General features: G+C 42.6%; 3 protein-coding genes across 3 annotated transcripts; all 3 read left to right on the top strand.

Annotated features, from left to right (window-relative positions):
* The first annotated feature begins 1,901 nt into the window (after positions 1-1,901).
* On the top strand, positions 1,902-6,233 carry LOC130695660 (cholinesterase-like). Its single transcript, XM_057518832.2, has 14 exons — positions 1,902-2,900; positions 2,968-3,230; positions 3,304-3,450; positions 3,526-3,676; positions 3,745-3,879; positions 3,939-4,015; positions 4,081-4,248; positions 4,319-4,520; positions 4,592-4,779; positions 4,848-5,034; positions 5,103-5,208; positions 5,284-5,479; positions 5,552-5,667; positions 5,736-6,233. Exons 1-14 carry the CDS (start codon positions 2,138-2,140, stop codon positions 5,872-5,874), a joined length of 2,838 nt encoding a protein of 945 aa, XP_057374815.1. The 5' UTR covers positions 1,902-2,137; the 3' UTR covers positions 5,875-6,233.
* A 709-nt stretch (positions 6,234-6,942) lies between these two features.
* On the top strand, positions 6,943-10,643 carry LOC130695370 (transitional endoplasmic reticulum ATPase). Its single transcript, XM_057518506.1, has 12 exons — positions 6,943-7,100; positions 7,394-7,499; positions 7,568-7,931; positions 7,993-8,075; positions 8,135-8,369; positions 8,424-8,557; positions 8,642-9,055; positions 9,124-9,394; positions 9,458-9,706; positions 9,821-9,945; positions 10,011-10,327; positions 10,388-10,643. Exons 1-12 carry the CDS (start codon positions 7,084-7,086, stop codon positions 10,479-10,481), a joined length of 2,409 nt encoding a protein of 802 aa, XP_057374489.1. The 5' UTR covers positions 6,943-7,083; the 3' UTR covers positions 10,482-10,643.
* Positions 10,644-11,137: 494 nt separating this feature from the next.
* On the top strand, positions 11,138-19,081 carry LOC130695294 (activating signal cointegrator 1 complex subunit 3-like). Its single transcript, XM_057518416.2, has 16 exons — positions 11,138-11,319; positions 11,378-11,535; positions 11,608-11,860; positions 11,924-12,172; positions 12,235-12,378; positions 12,444-12,543; positions 12,596-12,782; positions 12,855-12,967; positions 13,030-13,379; positions 13,446-13,638; positions 13,720-14,129; positions 14,196-14,329; positions 14,392-15,399; positions 15,474-17,085; positions 17,156-17,249; positions 17,315-19,081. The coding sequence occupies exons 1-16, from the start codon at positions 11,296-11,298 to the stop codon at positions 18,907-18,909; spliced, it is 6,624 nt and encodes a 2,207-aa protein (XP_057374399.1). The 5' UTR covers positions 11,138-11,295; the 3' UTR covers positions 18,910-19,081.
* The last annotated feature ends 1,282 nt before the right edge of the window (positions 19,082-20,363 follow it).

Consider the following 20,363-nt stretch of genomic DNA (forward strand, 5'->3'; position numbering starts at 1 on the left):
AGTTGCTAATTATTATTTTTTTTTTTTTTAATCTCTTTCAGCAATCCGCTGAGTTATGATCTATTGTTGGCTGCTGCACGTCCGTTTAGCCTGTAGTATTCTATGAACCGGCCGACTATCCCGGCCCCTACAAGCTCGCAAAAGCCCAAATGGATTTATTCACCATCTACCGCCTCGGACAGGTAGAACCATGCAGATTTACTTTATTACAACTTATGAGATTAAAATCCGGTTTATCTACTGTTCAGGCCGTGGATCCGCAATGATGTTGGTTGGGGCGTGAGCATTTACGTGACTGTTTATCCTCGCCATTCGTCATACTCGAGGCCCTCCGAAATCTAGGATGGTACAATTTTGCACTACGCATATACTCGATTGGAAATGCGGTAAGTAAGACGTGCCTTTTTACGTTGTTAGATGTGAAACTCGTGTTCATATTTTACCGACAAATTTGAGTAAAATAGCCTTTCGGGAGACAGCAATTGGCGACATCGGATAGGGTAGTAGTACGAGACTGTCAGGAATCGCATTTTTAGCGTTGCTCAAATGTAATGGCTGCATTTCAACACAAAGATACGTCTGGGCAAAATAATTTGAATTAGATGGTATATTCTATTTATAGCAAAGAGAAAGGGGTGGTTATTCATTTCGTTGCATCGCAAACTAAAATGTTTTGCTATGCTTTATGTCGGCAAGATTCCATTTCGATCGAACTTCCTGTCGATGATACCTACCATTGTTTACATAGTCACGGAAAATGCGCCTCGTATAAGATTACACTTCCGGATCTCCTCTCCCTCCCCCCGAAGTAGGCAGTTTCATCGATTTGAAAGTCAAATGATAACGTACCTTTTTTTTCCTTTTACGATAAAGACAAAAAATGTATTAATACATTGGACTGAGCGGCTTGTATCAAAACAATCCCCATTGCAGCCGAACTACGGGCTGTTAACGTCGAAATGTTTCGCGACCCGTGGGCATGAAGCATTTGCGAAATATCTACCGAAGCCTAGAAAAATGCAACCAAAGTTAAATGAAATAGTAGTTGTATGTAAACACTCCTTTCACCGCGATAGACAAGCGTCCGGGCGTCGTAGGGTTAAGTGCCATACTGCGGATCCGAAAATGTTAAAATGAAAAGCTCAATTTATCCGAAATACCGTTGGCAAATAAGCATGCGTATCGCTCACGTGATGCGTCAGAGCAACATAATCAGTCTGTTGTTGCTTACATCATTGCAGATATGCTATATGTTAATCAAGGAGGATGTTGCTCTAAGCATTATGTGGGTTCATAGGTTTTGTTACCGCTATCTTTATCTTAAAAAAAATGCCAAACATTGCAACGTTCGTTAGGGGGTCACGGTTCATTTGCGTACGAAACAAGAGGCTAAATACGGTTAATGGTTTCGTTTTTGATGAAACGTCATGTCTAATATTTGTGAATTTCAAAATAATTCCGATGGATTATGTGGTACCCGGAAACCACCTTACGATACTGGAACTTTTTACGTATGCAGAGCGGAATTGTTATCGCGTTAAAAAACCGAAGCAGGTATACAGGAGAGCGGAAATCCGAAACTACACAACAGGTTAAACGAGAGGGGGGATAAAACTGGCTGTGACGAAGGCGAAGCTGATAAAAAGGAGCATCGGTAGAAATGGGCGGTCTCGTAGCCTACAGGTATAAAAAGAGTATGAAGTTGGGAGTCGGAATGGGGTGGGCTGGGCGGTTGGAATAGCTGACAATCGTCGTTTCGTGAAGCATGCACACCTGAAGGGCGGTGGTGAAAAGTTCCAGTGCGGTTTCGGATTGGAATCCGCGGTCGTATTATACCGTGAGGGACTGAGGAATTGCCTTTTAGAACAAGTAGAGACGCTTGGGGAGTGTACAACTGTATACACAGTTGGTCCACTGGCTTTCTTGGCTCAGGTTTTGCTCAACTATTGTTGTGTTTTGTTTAGTTGTTTTGTTTCGTTTTTTTTTTTTGGTTAGGGAAACTGCCAAACTGTTGCTGATTTCGTGTTTTTAAATGCGCGATATCGTCACTCAAGTCCAATCAGTTCTTTTGATGGTTAGTGAAATATGTGAGTGTGATTTGTTTGTCCAGTTGGCCTGAAAACTAAGACGAAGAAAAATGAGGTTGCCCCAGCTAAGCGTATTCATCTGGTTAATGGCCTCTTTTTGTAGTCGAGTGAACACCCAAACTACTGAACATACTCGCCTTTACGGAACCTTGAATATCAACCGTCAACCTTATAACGCTGCCTACGATGATCCACGTAATCGTTATTCCAGTAGCAGTTCTTACGCTTCAGCCAGTGTCAACAGTTCAAGTGCAGCGAATAAAGACACCATCTATTGGGAAAGGACCCGAGAACAATTAAGAAATCAACACGCCATCAACACTGACCGATACAGTCCCAGTTGGGGCGCTAATGATCGGGTTTACGAAACGCGATACGATTCCCGAAACTTGAACTCAGATCCTAGAGGTCAAGGGTACGATGCTAATCGTCAGACATCTGGGGGTTATGAGTCCAGAAATCCAACTTACATTCGCTACCCGAGTTCCGATTCACAAGGCGCTGGATACGTTGATGGCCGGAATCAAAACTACGACTCAAAAGCATTGTTTAATTCGAAAGTTCCGAGTTTTCAAACGGGATCGTATCAAGGAGGCGCAATACCTGCGTTGTCGAGCATCAACAGCCAAGATAGCGGATCCCAGTCTAATTGGGAGCGTGAGAAAGAGCGGGAGCGTGAGAGAGAACGAGAACGCGAGCGTGAACGAGAACGAGAAAGAGGAATAGATCGTGAGAGATCCTACTATCTGAATAGCAGAACCAACCCTATCAATACTAACTATGGACAGAATAATCCTCGAACGAAGCTGCCAGGTAATTGCATACAATTAAAATATTGTGAATAATGGCAAATGAACTGTGTTTTGGTTTTGTACTTCAGGTTGTGGTGTTTTTGATGAATGGCGGCCAGATTTGATGGGAACATGTCGTCCAGATTACGCATCAAACGTGCAGGAAAGAGATATTTCCGTAACAACTCCATACGGAAGAATTCGCGGATTCTATGTTCATTTGTTTGATGGACCTGGAGTTCCGATTGGAGATCGACCAGGAGTATATCATAACGGAAAGCTGTGGCGAACCATAAGCACTTTTCTGGGAATTCCATACGCAATGCCGCCTGTGAATGAAGGCCGATTTAAGGTATTAATACAAAGCAACAAGTTAAGTTACAATAAAGTAATACTTGTTTAAAATTTCAATGACACCATATTAGCCACCCAGGCCGAAAAGAGCGTGGAGTATATGGGATGCTGTTGATTTTGGACCGGCATGTCCCCAACCAGTTCAATTTGTTGGTGCTTCTAAAGGTGTTCGCTACATGAATGAAGATTGCCTTTATCTGAATGTTTACACACCAACGGTAAGTGTGTCGATTAAAACAGAACGATTATTTTCAATGTGAATATTGAAACGACGATTTTCGAATTTAATTTAGACCGGTGCTGTGCCAGAAAAATATCCAGTTGTCTTTTATATCCATGGTGGGGATTTCGAACGTGGAGCTTCTAATATTTTTCCGGGCCACATGCTGGCAGCTGTTGGCGACGTTGTTGTTGTAACAGTTAACTATCGTTTGGGAGCCTTGGGTACGTTTATCACGTAGACGCAATGATGCATATCCATGTTTATTGACCATTTAATATGCACTTAAAAGGATTCCTGAGTACTGCTAACGAATATTCACCTGGTAACTATGGAATGTTGGATCTCACTATGGCACTCCAGTGGGTGTATGACAACATTTATGCGTTCAACGGCAATAAGGATTTGATAACCGTATATGGACCAGGTACGATTGCCCTCATTTTTTTTCCTAAAATTTAATTTTTAATGTTTATTTTGTGTTAGGCGCTGGTGCTGCTGCCGCAGGCCTACTTGCAATAACGCCCGGTAGTAGCCATATGGTGCGCCAAGTTTTTGGCCAAGTAAGTTACGAAAGTGTGTTGCTCTACTGTGTTACATCAAAATATAAAGCATTGTACCATCGTAGAGCGGATCTCCGTTAGCTGATTGGGCTGCAGTGCAAGATCTCTTACGGATGCAAAATACTAGCCGTGTTTACGGCGAACGTTTAGGTTGTGTTGTGGACAAGTCTCATAAACTTGTCGAATGCTTGCGATCTCGGAGCTTTGAGGAGTTGGGCAACGTCCGTCTAACTGTAAGAAGTTAACTTGTTAGTCTAAACATGTACTTTGTACATCATGTTTTCCTTGTTTTTAACGCAATAGCCAGATGTTGGTACTTGGCCCTGGAGTCCGGTTGTAGATCGAGAAATTCGTAAACCAGCCAATAATTGGTACGAAGGATGGGAATCAAAAGACTGGACTTTTCTTCCTGATATTCCCGAGGAATTAATCAGAATGCGGAGATTTAACCCTAACATACGCTACCTTTCAGGAGTAACTGCAGATGAGGCAGCTTACGTTGTTTGTAAGTTCATCTTTCATTCAACATAACCTGTGCGTACTAATGCAACTTTGTACTTTTATTTTTCTTATCAGATAACAACAAAAGCCTCTTGCCGAACTTTGAAATTACTGAACAGTTTTTCGACATGAAAATTCGTGAATATATCCATCGTTACAACTATACGTACAATCCGGATGGAATCTACAGAGCCATTAAATATATGTACACTTACTGGCCTGATCCTAAAAACACAACACACATTAGAGAACAGTACATAAACGTAAGGCGCCTTTATCGTTTGGTTACATTACTTCAACCTTGTTTTTAATTTAATTTTCTCAAATGTAGTTTATGTCTGATGCGCTCTACAAATCTCCGAGTGACAGTATGATCAAGATGATGGTAGATAATAGTGTGCCAACGTATTCGTACGTTTTAAATACCTCCATTAACGCACTAAACTATCCATTCTGGTCAAGAGTCCCGCACAACATCGAATATTTCTTTCTAACGGGTGCGCCGTTTATGGATCCAGGTAACTATCAAGTGTTTCTGAAACCTGTAGATATTTTACTATAACAGAACATGTTACTTCCTTTATAGACTTCTTTCCTGAAGATCTCAGAGTAGAGCGTAAACAATGGAATGAAGATGATCGTCGCATGTCTGAATTTTTCATGAAAGCGTTGTCTAATTTCGCTCGTTATGGGTAATTTACATCTTTTTATAAAGTTGCGTTCGCTTGTTGATGTAAATTTGTTAACTTTCTTTATGGAATGTACAGGAGACCAACTCCTGTTGCAATTTATAATATTAACTGGCCCGAGATGCGTCATGGTTGGCTACAGTATTTGAACCTAAACAGAACGGATAATTCAACTCTGGAGTTTAATTACCGCCAGCAGGAATGCGCCTTTTGGTCGGAATATATGCCTTCCGTTGTCGGCGTTCTCCTGCCTACCTACCGACCATTCACTGAGGTGATTTGTACTACCACAAATTTCTTCAAATAATCAATATAATACAACTGCCTTCTTTTTTTTTCTTTTTAGTATTGGTGGGAACCTAACACGCCTATCTCAGTTGCATTTTGGTCTGTGGCCGGTGTGTGCATTATTCTTTTGATAGTTGCCATTCTCTGCTGCTGCCTGTGGCGTGGAGCTAAAAAGTGAAATAATCTCCCAAGTTTTAAAAATGATTGCAGATTCTTATATTATTTTTTCTTTTTCTTTGCAGAGCAAATGACAAATTGCTTGCTGAAAACTATTTGGGAGATATGGTCTTAACGGAGAATATGCATACTGAATCTAAAGACTTCAATGGGGAGTTTCGATCTGACAAGCAAAAGCTGGATCTCCCCTCAACTTTAGTTTAAGATAGATCGCTTGTTTACTACTTTAAGAGCCTAGTTTTTATTGTTTTTTCATTCTTCTCTACCTCTGAAGTGTTACTTTTTTATACAAAATACGAACAAGGACCAAATTTTTAAGTGAAACATAGTTAATGAATTAAACGGGATTATTATTCCGATAGAAAACAGCTGATTAGCGAAGCGAAATCACTGCCCTGATTCACACATACAACGCCATTCAACGCCATCCGTGAAATGCGATTTATAGTAACTTGTTGTCCCATTAAACGAAATCTGATTTCTGCGTAAATGAAAACTTGTGGAATATTTTTGCTGACAAAATGACCTGGGTTGATCGGAAATATAAGTTGAGTTTTAGCAAATGAATTTTGCCAAGGATCAGCCTATCACGTGCACGTGCATACGTGGGTTTCACTACATAAATAAATGCTCATTGCGGCCGAGCTGACATTAAAATGCTGTGATTATTGAGTTCTATAGAACCTAAAGTGCACACATGCACACATTCATACTATCCCAAAATTCGTTGCGTTTTAAGTACTCTTAAAATCAATATCTCCTGGGGAGGTTATCTGAGCGGCAAACTTTCCACCAGGGAAATTGCTTGAACGTAGATTCCTGGTTTTAGGGAGAAAAAGCGACCGAAGTTTTGCTTAAACGAGCTCTATCAAATACGAATGTAAATTTTAACTTGTTGAAAAAATGACATCAAATTTTTTCAAAATGTGTTTCTGGCATATTTCTGTGGACATTCTTGGACAATTTTTGGCGGCGATCCATGGGTCACCCTGAGATTACCCGGTTTTAACAAACCGGGGCCGAGCCCTGTTATGTATACTTGGTAGCAATCGGACCCGATTGGCTGTAATCAGGGTCCCTGCTCCGCCCTGGCCTGTCCGCCTGTGTCTGTCTTCTTTCTCTCTTCTTTCTCTCAAAGTTGGTAGTTGTTCGAGAAATGTGGCAACCTCTGTGAATCAGCGGTTTAAAAGCTAGCTTGGAGCCCGTGACGTAGGGATTTTTCTTGTGTGGCTTGCCAGTGTTGAGGAAATTTTCCTTGTCTATCGCCGTGACGAGGGGTAAATTCATTCGACGGTTTCAACTCACACCAGTAGCAGGTGAACACGTCGAGGTCTCATCGTATTAGATAGATTTGTAACCAAACAAAAGCTGTTATTTTCTTAAAAAGAAAAGTAACGATAATTCGTCGTCATCATGGCAGAGTCAAAAGGGTAAAATATTTTTTTTTTGCTTTCGTCGTAAATGGTGGAAACGTTTCATTTGGCTATAGACCATTCGAAATCTAGAATCTTCTTTGTGATTTGATTATCATGGATGTAGCAATGTCATTGTACTTAGTAATGGCACTGAAATGTAGTATTACATTATTTTTTTATTGTAGTGTATGGTTGACCCAGCTGTCTACTGTTTTCACATGTGGAACTAGTACACTGCTCTGCATCATATAAACAGTGTTTCATGAATTTGGGTGTAGATTTTAAAAATAAATGTTATTTTATTACAGGAATGAAGACTTGGCGACAGCAATTTTGAAGAACAAAGTAAAACCAAATCGACTTTTGGTTGAAGAGGCTGTGAATGATGACAACTCTGTTGTTGCTATGTCCCAGGTAGGATTCATTTTGGTTCTGTTAAGAAAACAAATTTTTAACCACTTGATTCCCAATTCCAATTGAAGGAAAAAATGGATGAGCTTCAACTCTTCAAAGGAGACACAGTTCTACTGAAGGGCAAGAAAAGGAAGGAGACTGTATGCATTGTTCTGTCAGATGACACTGTCTCAAATGAAAAAATCAGGATGAACCGTGTAGTCAGAAACAATCTGCGAGTCAGGCTGGGTGATGTTGTGTCAGTGTCTCCATGCCCTGATGTTAAATATGGTAAAAGGATCCATGTGCTTCCTATTGATGACACAGTGGAGGGTCTTACTGGAAGCCTCTTTGATGTGTACTTGAAACCATACTTTTTGGAGGCATATCGCCCTATTCACAAAGGAGACATTTTCATCGTTCGTGGAGGCATGCGTGCTGTCGAGTTTAAAGGTAAGTTGACACATCTATTTTCCTTGAATTATATCTGACGTCGTTCTCTACCATTTCGTAGTCGTTGAAACCGACCCTGTTCCATACTGCATCGTAGCTCCGGATACAGTTATACATTGCGAGGGCGAACCAATCAAACGAGAGGTATAGTTTTTAATATTTGTGTTGTGTTGAAATAGTAAAATACGACCTGTTCTTCACAGGAAGAAGAAGAGGCTTTGAATGCCGTGGGATACGACGATATTGGAGGTGTTCGCAAACAATTGGCTCTCATTAAGGAGATGGTTGAGTTGCCTCTGCGTCATCCTCAGCTATTCAAAGCAATTGGTGTGAAGCCACCCCGTGGTATTCTGCTCTACGGACCTCCCGGTACCGGCAAAACTCTCATCGCTCGTGCAGTGGCCAACGAAACTGGCGCTTTCTTTTACTTGATTAACGGTATGGATTTCCCATTACCCTATTAGGTTCAATTATATGGATTTATGGTTTTAGGTCCTGAGATTATGAGCAAGTTGGCTGGTGAATCAGAAAGTAATTTGCGCAAAGCGTTCGAAGAAGCCGAGAAAAACTCACCAGCGATTATCTTTATCGACGAATTGGATGCTATCGCACCCAAGCGTGAAAAGGTAAACAGCCCCTTCCGTCCTTCTGCCACTCCCCGATTGATTGGTAGTTTTGCAAGAATTACTAACGCATTGTCCTTATTATAGACCCACGGTGAAGTCGAGCGCCGTATCGTCTCACAGCTGTTGACACTTATGGATGGTTTGAAGCAGCGATCTCACGTTATTGTCATGGCGGCTACTAATCGTCCGAATTCGATTGATGCTGCGCTTCGTCGGTTTGGCCGATTTGATCGTGAAGTTGACATTGGCATTCCGGATGCGACTGGGCGGCTTGAAGTTCTGCGCATTCACACTAAAAATATGAAACTAGCTGATGATGTGGATCTAGAACAAGTTGCTGCCGAGACCCACGGCCATGTCGGTGCTGACATTGCCGCCCTTTGCTCAGAAGCCGCTCTCCAACAAATCCGTGAAAAAATGGATCTGATTGACTTGGAAGAAGATCAAATTGACGCCGAAGTCCTTAATTCTCTAGCCGTCACGATGGAGAACTTCCGGGTCAGATAGCGTGATGTGTTTAATTATAAGTAGCCAAACTTATTTAAGTTTTCCTTCTCTCTGTGCAGTTTGCCATGGGCAAATCTACGCCAAGTGCCTTGCGAGAGACCATCGTCGAAGTTCCCAATGTATCTTGGGAGGATATCGGTGGATTGGAAGGTGTCAAACGGGAACTCCAAGAATTGGTCCAGTACCCAGTCGAGCATCCGGAGAAATTCCTCAAGTTTGGCATGACGCCGTCTCGTGGTGTTCTATTTTATGGCCCCCCCGGTTGTGGTAAAACTTTGCTCGCCAAGGCTATTGCAAACGAGTGCCAGGCCAACTTCATTTCGATCAAAGGTATCGCCGTAGAATATTTCATTATCTGGTTGTATTTTAAAATATTTGTTATTTTGTATGCAGGCCCCGAGCTGTTGACTATGTGGTTTGGTGAGTCTGAAGCCAATGTGCGCGATGTTTTCGACAAAGCACGCGCTGCTGCTCCTTGTGTGTTGTTCTTCGATGAACTCGACTCGATCGCCAAGGCGCGTGGTGGAAGTTCAGGTGATGCTGGTGGAGCTGCTGATCGTGTGATCAATCAAGTCTTGACTGAGATGGACGGCATGGGTGCTAAGAAGAATGTTTTCATCATCGGAGCTACGAATCGTCCTGGTAATTAGAATTTGTTGTAGTTTCCATTGGGAGGCACCGGCTTGTTGCGATGCTTCCTATTTCAAATCAGTTTTATTGCAAATTCTCAATTATTAATTTTTTCTTGAAACGTAGATATCATTGATCCTGCCGTTCTGCGTCCTGGCCGTTTGGACCAACTGATTTACATCCCTCTACCCGACGAGAAATCACGAGAGGCTATTTTGAAGTCAAATCTACGAAAATCTCCTCTTGCTCCGGTACGTCGTACATGTTGAATCGGCGAACGCAACTAATTCGATCTGAATATTATATTTATACGTAGGATGTGGATTTGGTTTACTTGGCCAAAGTAACGCATGGTTTCTCTGGTGCCGATTTGACTGAAATTTGTCAACGCGCTTGCAAGTTGGCTATCCGACAGTCAATTGAAGCTGAAATCAGACGGGAGAAGGAACGTGTCGCTAACCCTGATATGGATATGGAAATGGAAGAAGAGGATCCCGTTCCAGAAATTTCTCGCACTCACTTTGAAGAAGCCATGAAGTTCGCTCGCAGATCCGTTTCTGACAACGATATCCGCAAATACGAGATGTTCTCACAGACTTTGCAACAATCGCGTGGATTTGGTACCAACTTCAGGTAGAATGTATTTAATTATCAGGGTTCGCAAAGGAAGTCACTAAAAGCGGTATTTTTCAGGTTCCCGAATGCTCCGGCTGCGGGTGGCAGTCAACCCAGCGGAGGAACTGGTGGAAATTTCCAGGATGACGCCGATGACGATCTTTATAGTTAAGAAAAGCTTTAGGCTGAGTTTGCCAGAAACAGTGGGTGAGCGGGAAAACAGTCTGTTGGATCTTAACATCTACGCAAATCTTTGCCCCACCTTGTTTTTCCGTACGTTTAACTTCTTCGTTCAGTCGATTACTTGAAATCGAATAAATTTGTTTTGATCGAGTCACGCGGTGGTTTGGTATAAAAATTTCCATTTTTTTTTTTTACATCGAATTTTGCCAACGTTCATTCGTCTGTCATGCAAAACCTCAATATAATTCATTCGATTCTTGAACGTTTGAGTTTATTCGATAGCGTTGTTTTCTGTATTGACATTATCTACTGCAATTTCATCAGAAACGTACATTGAACTCGTAAGATAATAATTTAATGTCAGACTAATCTCTTGAGGGTTAAAATGCTGGTATGGCACCATCCCTTGCGTGTGCTATAAGGAAAATGATGGTAATTGCATTTTTTTTTACAATGAACACGTTGACGGTTTTAGTTCGTCGATTGAATGAAATGGAATTGTATAAATATGAGATTTTTTAAGGTAATATTTATCCATTAGCATTAAAGACTGGGTTTCGGTTTGATACTATGAATCAGTGTTTGAATATTCAAAACATCCGAGGTCTAACAAAAGCAGACGACTTAAGATAGTCGTCGTTTTTCGCGACTGTCGATAGACCCGGGTGGTTTGCATAATTACCGGTGCTTGTTATTCTCTTGCTTTGCTTTTATCCTGTGGAAATTTCGTAAATAATTATTCATAGATATTTTAATAAAGAGTGTATGTACCTACTGGGCACCAAAATCCCGAATTGCGACCCATGAGACATCGTAACCAATACCGGGTCAAATTTTCAGGGTGCTTACCTACTTCATTAGACTGATTTAATATTAGTACTTTAGACTGATTCGACAAAAATTGAGATGAAACCGAATCCTCGTCTATCAAGGGCTCTGAGAGCTTTCACAAACCTCAGTTCCCCCATTTGTGGGAAGTTGACTGACACGTCATCCCATTATTTAAGTGAACTTAGGATAAAACAGCAAGAGCAAGACAACAAGTAAGTTTTATAGTTGCTTTTACATTACATATATTTTTAGGTAGAAATTGAATTATTTTTATTTTTATATAGGATCACATGGACAAAATTAGCTAGGGAATTGGAAAAATCAGGGAAAAGTTCAACAGAAATTAGAGCATTACTGAGTCCTCTTCGACAGGTGGCCCAAAAAATAATGGGTGATGAGTGTGGAACAAAGGTGATAGAGGACTGTGCAATCAGCCTCATATTTTTCTTCTTTGAGATGGAAAATGTCACCCCGAAAAGCTTGTCCTCTTTTGGTTTTGGAGTAATTGACCTTTCACTTGGAAAGGAGACACTCAAAGTACTATTTAAAATCTTATTCTTTTCCACATCTTTGTATTAAAATATTTTTTTTTTTCAACAGATTGTTAGAAATTTAATAAGCAAGTTACCAGAAACTGTGCTGAAGTACTTGAAAAGTGAAAGCTCTGAAGAACCTGTAACAGAATTTGGTAAAGATGTAAAAGTTTATCCAATAGACGAGCTCTCCGAAAATGGTGTAGACGTGCTTATGGACTGGGGCAATGCTGCTAGCAATTTTGATGGACTTACAAAAAAAGATATTAGTTTCAAATGGGAAGATTCGAAAACAAACGACAGCAGAATATTTGAGGTATATTTACCACAGTTTACCGTCTTAAATTTATATTTCTTTAAGTCTTTGTTGTGTGATAGCGAAAAGTGCATGGTCGTGGTTGGCTTGAACAACAGCTAGCTCTTTCTGGTGGCAATTCCCTTAATATTCCAATAACCGATCTCGTGGATTCTATAATGAGCGTTATATGTTCTAATAAGTCGGACGACGAATTACAAACGGAGGTATGTGTCCGTGATTTTGTTTGTTTCACGTAAAAGCGATAGTTGATACCATGTTTTGACATTAGTTCTTTGATCTACTGGGATTCGATCGATTTGAGTTAATACAAGACCTCCTAGAAAACAGAAAGGAAATGAAAAAGGCAGAAAAGTCAATTACCACCCAAGGTAACTATTATGACTCAGTCTCCAAATACGACATTAACAAATTTTTTTGCAGTTGCCATAGCTTCGTCGAAAGTAAAACCTTATTCTGCGGGCCCCGTCATCAGTGGGCAAGTGCTTGTTCAATCGGCACAGGAAAAAGATTTGATGAAACAGATACGAAAAGAAGAAAAGCGGTATCAGAAACTGCGACAAGGGTATGAAAATGACGTAGAAGAAGCGGCTTCCATGAAAATGTTCCAGTAAGCTCAGCTTGGATATCTGATCTATAGTTACGTTGCGTTTTTAATGATACAACAATTTTTTCTATGCAGAGAACAACAACTAGTGGTAGCTTCCACACTCCCCATAATGAAACATTCCGCTAGTAGAACAGTCAAATATCCTAACGTTTATGATTCAATAGCCGAGGCAAAGCAGTCTTCTGGTACTTCATTTGAATTTTTAATATTTCAATCAAAGTGGTATTTCATATAACCTTTTCTGCAGCCTTTGTTGGTGGCAAGAAAATGGCCTTACCAGAATCTGCGACACGCACTAACACTGCGAGATATGAAGAAATCAATATTCCTCTTACAGAACCAGCTCCGACAGAAGTAGGCAACACGTTAATCCCCATTGCTTCATTGGATGACATCAGCCGAAAAGCGTTTGCCAATTGCAAAAACCTCAACAAGATTCAGAGTGTGGTGTTTGACACTGCTTACCGAACTAACGAGAACATGTTAGTGTGCGCTCCGACGGGTGCCGGTAAAACAAATATTGCCATGTTGACCATTTTGCAAATTATCAAGCAGTACATCAACAACGGGGTCCTTGAGAGAAAAGATCAGTTTAAGGTAAAAGCATCTCTTCGCAATCAACCATATACCCGATATTCCTAAAATAATTATTCTCGTTGACAGATAGTTTATGTGGCACCAATGAAAGCTCTGGCAGCTGAAATGGCAGAGAATTTCGGAAAACGTTTGGCTCCATTAGGTCTAGTAGTGCGTGAGTTGACGGGCGACATGCAGTTGACCAAGGCCGAAATCATGGCCACTCAAATGCTCATCACCACGCCCGAGAAGTGGGACGTGATTACAAGGAAAAGCACGGGTATGTTAAGGAACAGTGTTTTTCCCTCTTTCATTTCCTTTATGATCAATTTTGTGGTAACTTTCATTTTATTGGTCGCAGGAGACATTGCTCTGACGCAGCTAGTAAAATTGCTCATCATCGACGAAGTTCACTTGCTCCATGGTGATCGTGGTCCTGTAGTCGAAGCTCTTGTAGCTCGTACATTGCGGCAAGTCGAATCTTCCCAAATGATGATTCGCATCCTCGGCCTTTCAGCCACACTGCCCAATTACATCGACGTAGCTCATTTTCTGCGTGTCAATCCCTACAAAGGCCTCTTTTACTTTGATTCCCGCTTCCGTCCAGTGCCTTTATCTCAAACGTTCATCGGCATCAAAGAGGTCAATCCCATGCGGCAGATGCAACAAATGGATTTCGTTTGTTACGAAAAGGTCGCCGCCATGGTACAACAAGGTCATCAAGTAATGGTGTTCGTGCATGCCCGTAACGCCACCCTCAAGACAGCACAGGTATAGTGCCTGCTTAGCATTACCCAATTCACAAATTCACAATGCGAGATTTAATTTGTATTTCAGACTTTACGAATGCAAGCGCAGGAGAAAAACCAATTACACTTGTTTCAGCCGGAGGACAATAGCGGTTTTAATACAGCCATGAAGAATGCGGGAAAATCAAGGAATAGACATTTGGTCGACTTGTTGAAAGACGGGTCAGTCGAATGAAATAATATTCCATCGTTTCTATTTCCCTAACATTTCGATTTGCCAATAGATTTGCCATTCACCACGCCGGAATGTTGCGAAGCGATCGAAACCTTGTGGAGAAAATGTTTGCTGACGGAATGGCGCGTGTCTTGGTCTGTACTGCTACTTTGGCTTGGGGTGTTAACTTGCCCGCCCATGCAGTCATCATTAAAGGAACCGAGATTTACGACGCCAAGCACGGAGCCTTTGTCGATATTGGCATCTTGGATGTGCTTCAGATTTTTGGTCGTGCTGGTCGTCCCCAATTCGACAAATCTGGTCACGGAACCATTATCACTTCGCACGAAAAGTTAGCGCACTACCTCTCTTTGCTGACGTGTCAGTACCCCATTGAGAGTAGCTTTGAAAAAAATATGACGGACAACTTGAACGCCGAGATTACGCTTGGAACAGTCGCCAACGTGGACGAAGCCGTCCAGTGGCTCAGTTATACTTATCTCTTCATCCGCATGAGAAAGAATCCCATCGCTTACGGCATTAACCTGGAACAGATCTTTGATGATCCTCACTTGGGCGGGAAGCGCAGGGAATTGATCGTACTGGCTGCACGATCCTTGGATAAAGCCAGAATGATCCGTTTCGAGGAAAGGACTGGCCTGCTGCACGCAACCGATTTGGGTCGAACGGCCAGTCATTTCTACATCAAGTACGATACAGTCGAGATCTTCAACGAGCAAATGCATCCAGCTATGAATGATGCTGAAATATTTGCCCTCATATCCATGGCAACGGAATTCGACCAGCTTAAAGTCCGCGATGATGAATTAGATGAACTCGACGGCTACCTGCACACGTACTGCGAACTGCCCGTCAGTGGTGGAAGCGAGAACATTCACGGCAAAGTGAACATTTTGCTGCAGACGTACGTCTCAAGAGGTCCAGTCAACTCGTTCAGTTTGATCTCTGATCAGTCGTTTATCGTCCAAAATGCATCTCGTATTGCTCGCGCGCTCTTTGAAATTGTATTACGCAAGAACTGGCCTCTGATGTCTGGAAGGGTACTGCGTGTTTCCAAGTAAGGCATACTTTATTGTTTATTTTAATCCTCGTCATTAACACGATTCTTTTGCTTTATTTATTTTTAATCAGCATGATCGAACAACGAGTGTGGGACTCACAGCATCCGCTACGACAGTTTGCAACTCTTGGTCAAGACATTCTCATTAAGTTAGAAGATAAAAAATTATCACTGGAACGATTGCGCGAAATGGACAGTAAAGAAATTGGATTTATGATTCAAAATCAGCGGTCGGGACCGATCGTGAAAAGGAATGCTTCAGAATTCCCTTATTTAGAGGTGGATGCCACAGTACAACCTATCACGCGAACGGTATTACGTATCCGGCTTTGCATCCGTCCCGATTTCCGCTGGAACGATCGAATTCACAGTCTCTCGTCGGAGCCCTTTTGGATGTGGGTAGAAGACCCCGAAAACAATACGACATATCATTATGAATCCATCTCGCTGAGCAAGAGGCAAGTAACGCGGAAAGAAGAGCAAGTGATTGTCTTTACTATTCCGATCTTCGAGCCGTTGCCGTCGCAGTACTACATCCGCATTGTCAGCGACCGTTGGCTCCGTTGCGAAATCACGCATCCCATCTCGTTCCAGCAACTTATCCTGCCGGAACGTCATCCACCACACACGGCCTTACTGGATTTGAAACCGTTGCCCGTCACGGCGCTGAAAAACCCCGAATTTCAAAGCCTTTACTCGTTCCCTTACTTCAATCCAATTCAAACACAGTTATTCCACGTTTTGTATCACACTGACCATAACGTTTTGTTAGGCGCACCCACTGGTTCGGGAAAAACCATTGTGGCTGAAATTGCAATGTTCCGCGTCTTTCGGGAGCACCCTAAAAGCAAAGTGGTTTACATTGCCCCCATGAAAGCGCTGGTTCGCGAGCGAATGGATGATTGGCGAGAACGTTTAGGCCGTCGGCTGGGCAAGAACGTCGTGGAATTAACTGGAGACGTCACACCTGACGTCAGGGCCATAAGTCGGGCGGACGTCATTGTCACCACACCCGAAAAATGGGACGGTGTCAGCCGATCGTGGCAAACTCGTGATTATGTCCGTGCTGTTGCTCTCATCATCATCGATGAAATTCATTTGCTGGGCGAAGATCGTGGCCCAGTTCTTGAAGTTATCGTTTCCCGTACCAATTTCATCGCGTCGCACACGGGCCGTTCCCTTCGTCTGATTGGACTGTCGACTGCTGTGGCGAACGCTCGCGATTTGGGTGATTGGCTCAATATCGGCCAAGTTGGCCTCTTCAATTTCAGGCCTTCCGTCCGGCCCGTCCCTCTGGAAGTTCACATTTCCGGATTCCCCGGTAAACACTACTGTCCCCGCATGGCCACGATGAATAAGCCGACGTTCCAGGCGATCAAGCAACACTCTCCAGACAAACCGGTCCTGGTGTTCGTCTCATCTCGACGTCAGACACGTTTGACAGCCCTGGATCTGATCGGTTATCTGGCTGCCGAGGAGAGCCCTCGACAGTTTGTCCGTATGCCCGAACGAGACATGGAACAACTAACCCTGTCTATTCGAGATCCCAATCTCAAGTTGACTCTTTCTTTCGGTGTTGGAATCCACCACGCCGGATTGACAGAGAAGGACCGTCGCTTAGTGGAGGAATTGTTCGTCAACCAAAAAATCCAAGTCCTGATTGCCACCGCAACGTTAGCATGGGTAAGGACTATTTTGTTTTCATTCAAACGAACAAGTGTATTTATAGAAAAATTACCTTTTTAATGAATAGGGTGTCAACTTTCCTGCCCATCTTGTCGTCATCAAGGGCACCGAATACTACGATGGAAAGTCACGTCGCTACGTTGATATGCCCATCACTGATGGTAAAGTTAGCTTGTCCTTCATGTCTTTAAATGTTTGAAAGAAAACAGGTTTTTCTTATTTATAGTTTTGCAGATGATGGGACGAGCAGGACGACCACAGTACGATGATCATGGAGTTGCCTGTGTTTTGGTGCACGACATTAAAAAGGATTTTTACAAAAAGTTCTTGTACGAACCGTTTCCAGTTGAATCTAGTTTGTTGGACGTGCTCCCGGAACATCTAAATGCTGAAATAGTGGCTGGCACAATTTGTTCCAAACAAGAAGCTATTGACTATTTAACATGGACGTATTTCTTCAGACGATTGCTACAAAATCCGGCGTATTACGGTCTAGAACAGCTGGAACCCACCGATGTTAATCGGTATTTGACATCGTTGATTCAGCGTTCACTCTCGGTTCTCGAAGCTGCTTCATGTACCGAAATCGAAGAAGATGGTCGTGTAGCGCCCACTTCACTCGGCCGGATTGCTTCCTACTATTACCTGAGCTATCACACGTTGCAATTGTTCCGCGATCGGCTAAATCAAGATACGACGCTGGAAGATCTGTTGTCCATTTTGAGTGATGCGCACGAGTATAGCGAACTGCCCGTTCGCCACAACGAGGATTTGCTCAACGCCGACTTGGCCAAAAATTGCCTTTTGCCCGTCAATCCTTATTCGTTCGATTCGTCGCACACCAAAGCTCATTTGCTCTTCCAGGCGCATTTTTCGCGCATGAGTTTACCCTGTGCCGACTACGCCACCGATACCAAATCGGTGCTGGATCAGTCGATCCGTATCTTGCAAGCTATGATGGATGTAGCAGCTGAAGGAGGTTGGTTGGCCACCACATTGCGCATCCAGCAGCTCCTCCAAATGGTCATACAAGCTATATGGATCCACGACCCGGCCGTTTTGATACTTCCGCATTTTGACACGTTTATTTTGCCCGTCCTTCGAACCCGCCAAGAACAACTAATGCATTTGCCCGTCTTACAAAAAGCCGTTGCAGTGGACTTTGCAAAACTGTCTAATTTACTGAGCACGGATTTCAGCGCAGATCAGATACAGGAAGTGCGTCAAGTCATTTCTAATTTACCCGTCATTGACATTTCAATGTCCGTTGTATGGGGTACAACGTCAACGCCTCTATCCATCATCCCCAACTGCGGGCTACAAGAGGCCGAATGGATTGACGTACCCGCAGATCAAGAGTGCCTTCTCGATATCACTTTCACTCGTCAGAGCCTGTTTGAGACAGCCCCTGTTGTCACGGGAGGAGCTCGTCCTAAAAAATCTGTGCAATCTGTTGCTGTCGATAGTGGAGCCATGGGCAGCGGGACCAACCAAACGGGCCGCAGCCGATCTGTTTATGCTCCTAAATTTCCGAAATCGAAGGACGAAGGATGGTTTTTAACTCTTGGTTCGGTTGAGAAACAAGAATTGTTAGCACTGAAACGTGTGACTTTGCCAAGGATGAAATGCCCGCATCAATTGAGCTTCACGACTCCTCAAAAACTCGGCCGACTGATGTTGACATTTTATTTCATGTCAGACAGCTATGTCGGTCTGGACCAGCAATATACCGTCTACCTAAACGTTTGCAAAGCCAAACCCACCGAGTCCGATGAATACGAGGCAGATAACGATTTCTACGGCAACAAGATTGAACTGTGATTACTTTTTTTTTTCCCGACCGTCCCTAGGATGAATTACTCCCCTTTGTTATTTTTTGAAACTATGATGGCTGTTGTTGAAAATTCGTTTGCGAAAACGTTGTGCAAGAACCAATATTTTTTATATTGTTCATTTGCATAAACAGGGAATAAAGAAACGGTTGTAAGAAGAATTCCGAAAAATATATGGAATCTCGCTGATGATTTCGAGGTTGGAATTCGCTTATCCGAATTACTAGCAATAAGAAAACGCCGAGAGCGTTGGACGGAAGAAACAAAATTTTTAAAGAAAAAACTAGTCGTTGAACATAATTGACGGAACGAGAAAAACGTGTCGCGACTGCTTAAACGAAGTTCGCACGATTACGTACGAGACCGCATTTCAAGATCGTGACTGAAGTTGATGGTCAACAACCGACGTTGTTCAATGGGGGGCTGACGGTCAATAAAAACAACAATTTTGCATTTTTTTTTTCTCCCGCAAAGGAACTTCTTAAAAGGACGATTAGATACTCTTTTTTTTTTTATTTCTTTATTAGATTCATGGATCACTGTAATCCCGAGTGGACCGAAAATGCTGCAGGTACATCCGCGTGGAAACGAACGAACATCTCAACCTGGGGCCGCCATAGGTTGAGATAACAATCGCCTTACCCGAGCGCTTGTGCATTCCTTTAAGACAGCATCTACGATGGTTTGATAAATCAACTGTCAGCCCAATCGGTACAGCTGTCTGTTCATCCGGTTTGTATTATATTATGATTTCCTTGTTGTTGCTTTGGTTGTGTTTATAAAAGAAAAAACTCACAATTTTTTTTCTCAAAGATAAGGAAAAAAAAAAAATGTGATTGTAAAACTGGCCACTGAGTTACTAAAATGACACGAAGCTGTCTCTTCAATGGCCAAGGTTACGATCACTTACTATACCGGTATATAAAGTCTAATACGTGTGTCTGTTTGGAAGATAAAGATGTACATGTGGGTATCCCATAAACGCGTGGCGCTTTGGAGAAAATGTTTGCTACAAAAGACGGAAAAAAACTCGATATCCCTCATCCTCTGGCCCGTTCGCCTTGAGCGCTCCCGGGAGTGCCTTCAACATGCCGGTTTCGGTCATTTTTTTTTTTTTTCTCCGTCTCTTGTATTTAGCCAAGTTATCAACGGCCCGTGGCCGCATAACTTTTTTCCCAATGACTAACTGGCATCCTGTCGCCCTTTGCGTGGGGACCGTTGATCTTTTTTCGCACATGATTTGTTCATATCCGGGTGTGGTCAGAAAATGTTTCTCTTGTTTGTCACGTGCTCTGCTCGCCACCTAGCGAACTTGCAGATTTCATGATAATCACGTCTGAGGCGTTTGATCTTAATGACTCTGCATTCGTGTTGCTGAAATGGGTAAAAACTTCGGTAGAAAACTATTGGCCAGTGGAACGCACTCTGATAAGGTACGGCCTT

Source organism: Daphnia carinata, chromosome 1 (assembly GCF_022539665.2).
Source record: "Daphnia carinata strain CSIRO-1 chromosome 1, CSIRO_AGI_Dcar_HiC_V3, whole genome shotgun sequence".
Lineage (NCBI taxonomy): Eukaryota > Metazoa > Arthropoda > Branchiopoda > Diplostraca > Daphniidae > Daphnia > Daphnia carinata.

Excerpts from the sequence above, each read along its gene's own strand:
- LOC130695294 (XM_057518416.2), top strand. The coding sequence starts at position 11,296 with ATGAGACATCGTAACCAATACCGG. Across the intron at positions 12,173-12,234 it reads ACGACAGCAGAATATTTGAG|CGAAAAGTGCATGGTCGTGG; the intron begins GTATATTTACCA and ends GTTGTGTGATAG. Across the intron at positions 14,330-14,391 it reads GTCGACTTGTTGAAAGACGG|ATTTGCCATTCACCACGCCG; the intron begins GTCAGTCGAATG and ends ATTTGCCAATAG.
- LOC130695660 (XM_057518832.2), top strand. The coding sequence starts at position 2,138 with ATGAGGTTGCCCCAGCTAAGCGTATTCATCTGGTTAATGGCCTCTTTT. Across the intron at positions 2,901-2,967 it reads TCCTCGAACGAAGCTGCCAG|GTTGTGGTGTTTTTGATGAA; the intron begins GTAATTGCATAC and ends TTTGTACTTCAG. Across the intron at positions 5,035-5,102 it reads TGCGCCGTTTATGGATCCAG|ACTTCTTTCCTGAAGATCTC; the intron begins GTAACTATCAAG and ends CTTCCTTTATAG.
- LOC130695370 (XM_057518506.1), top strand. Across the intron at positions 7,932-7,992 it reads GCGTGCTGTCGAGTTTAAAG|TCGTTGAAACCGACCCTGTT; the intron begins GTAAGTTGACAC and ends ACCATTTCGTAG. Across the intron at positions 10,328-10,387 it reads GGATTTGGTACCAACTTCAG|GTTCCCGAATGCTCCGGCTG; the intron begins GTAGAATGTATT and ends GGTATTTTTCAG.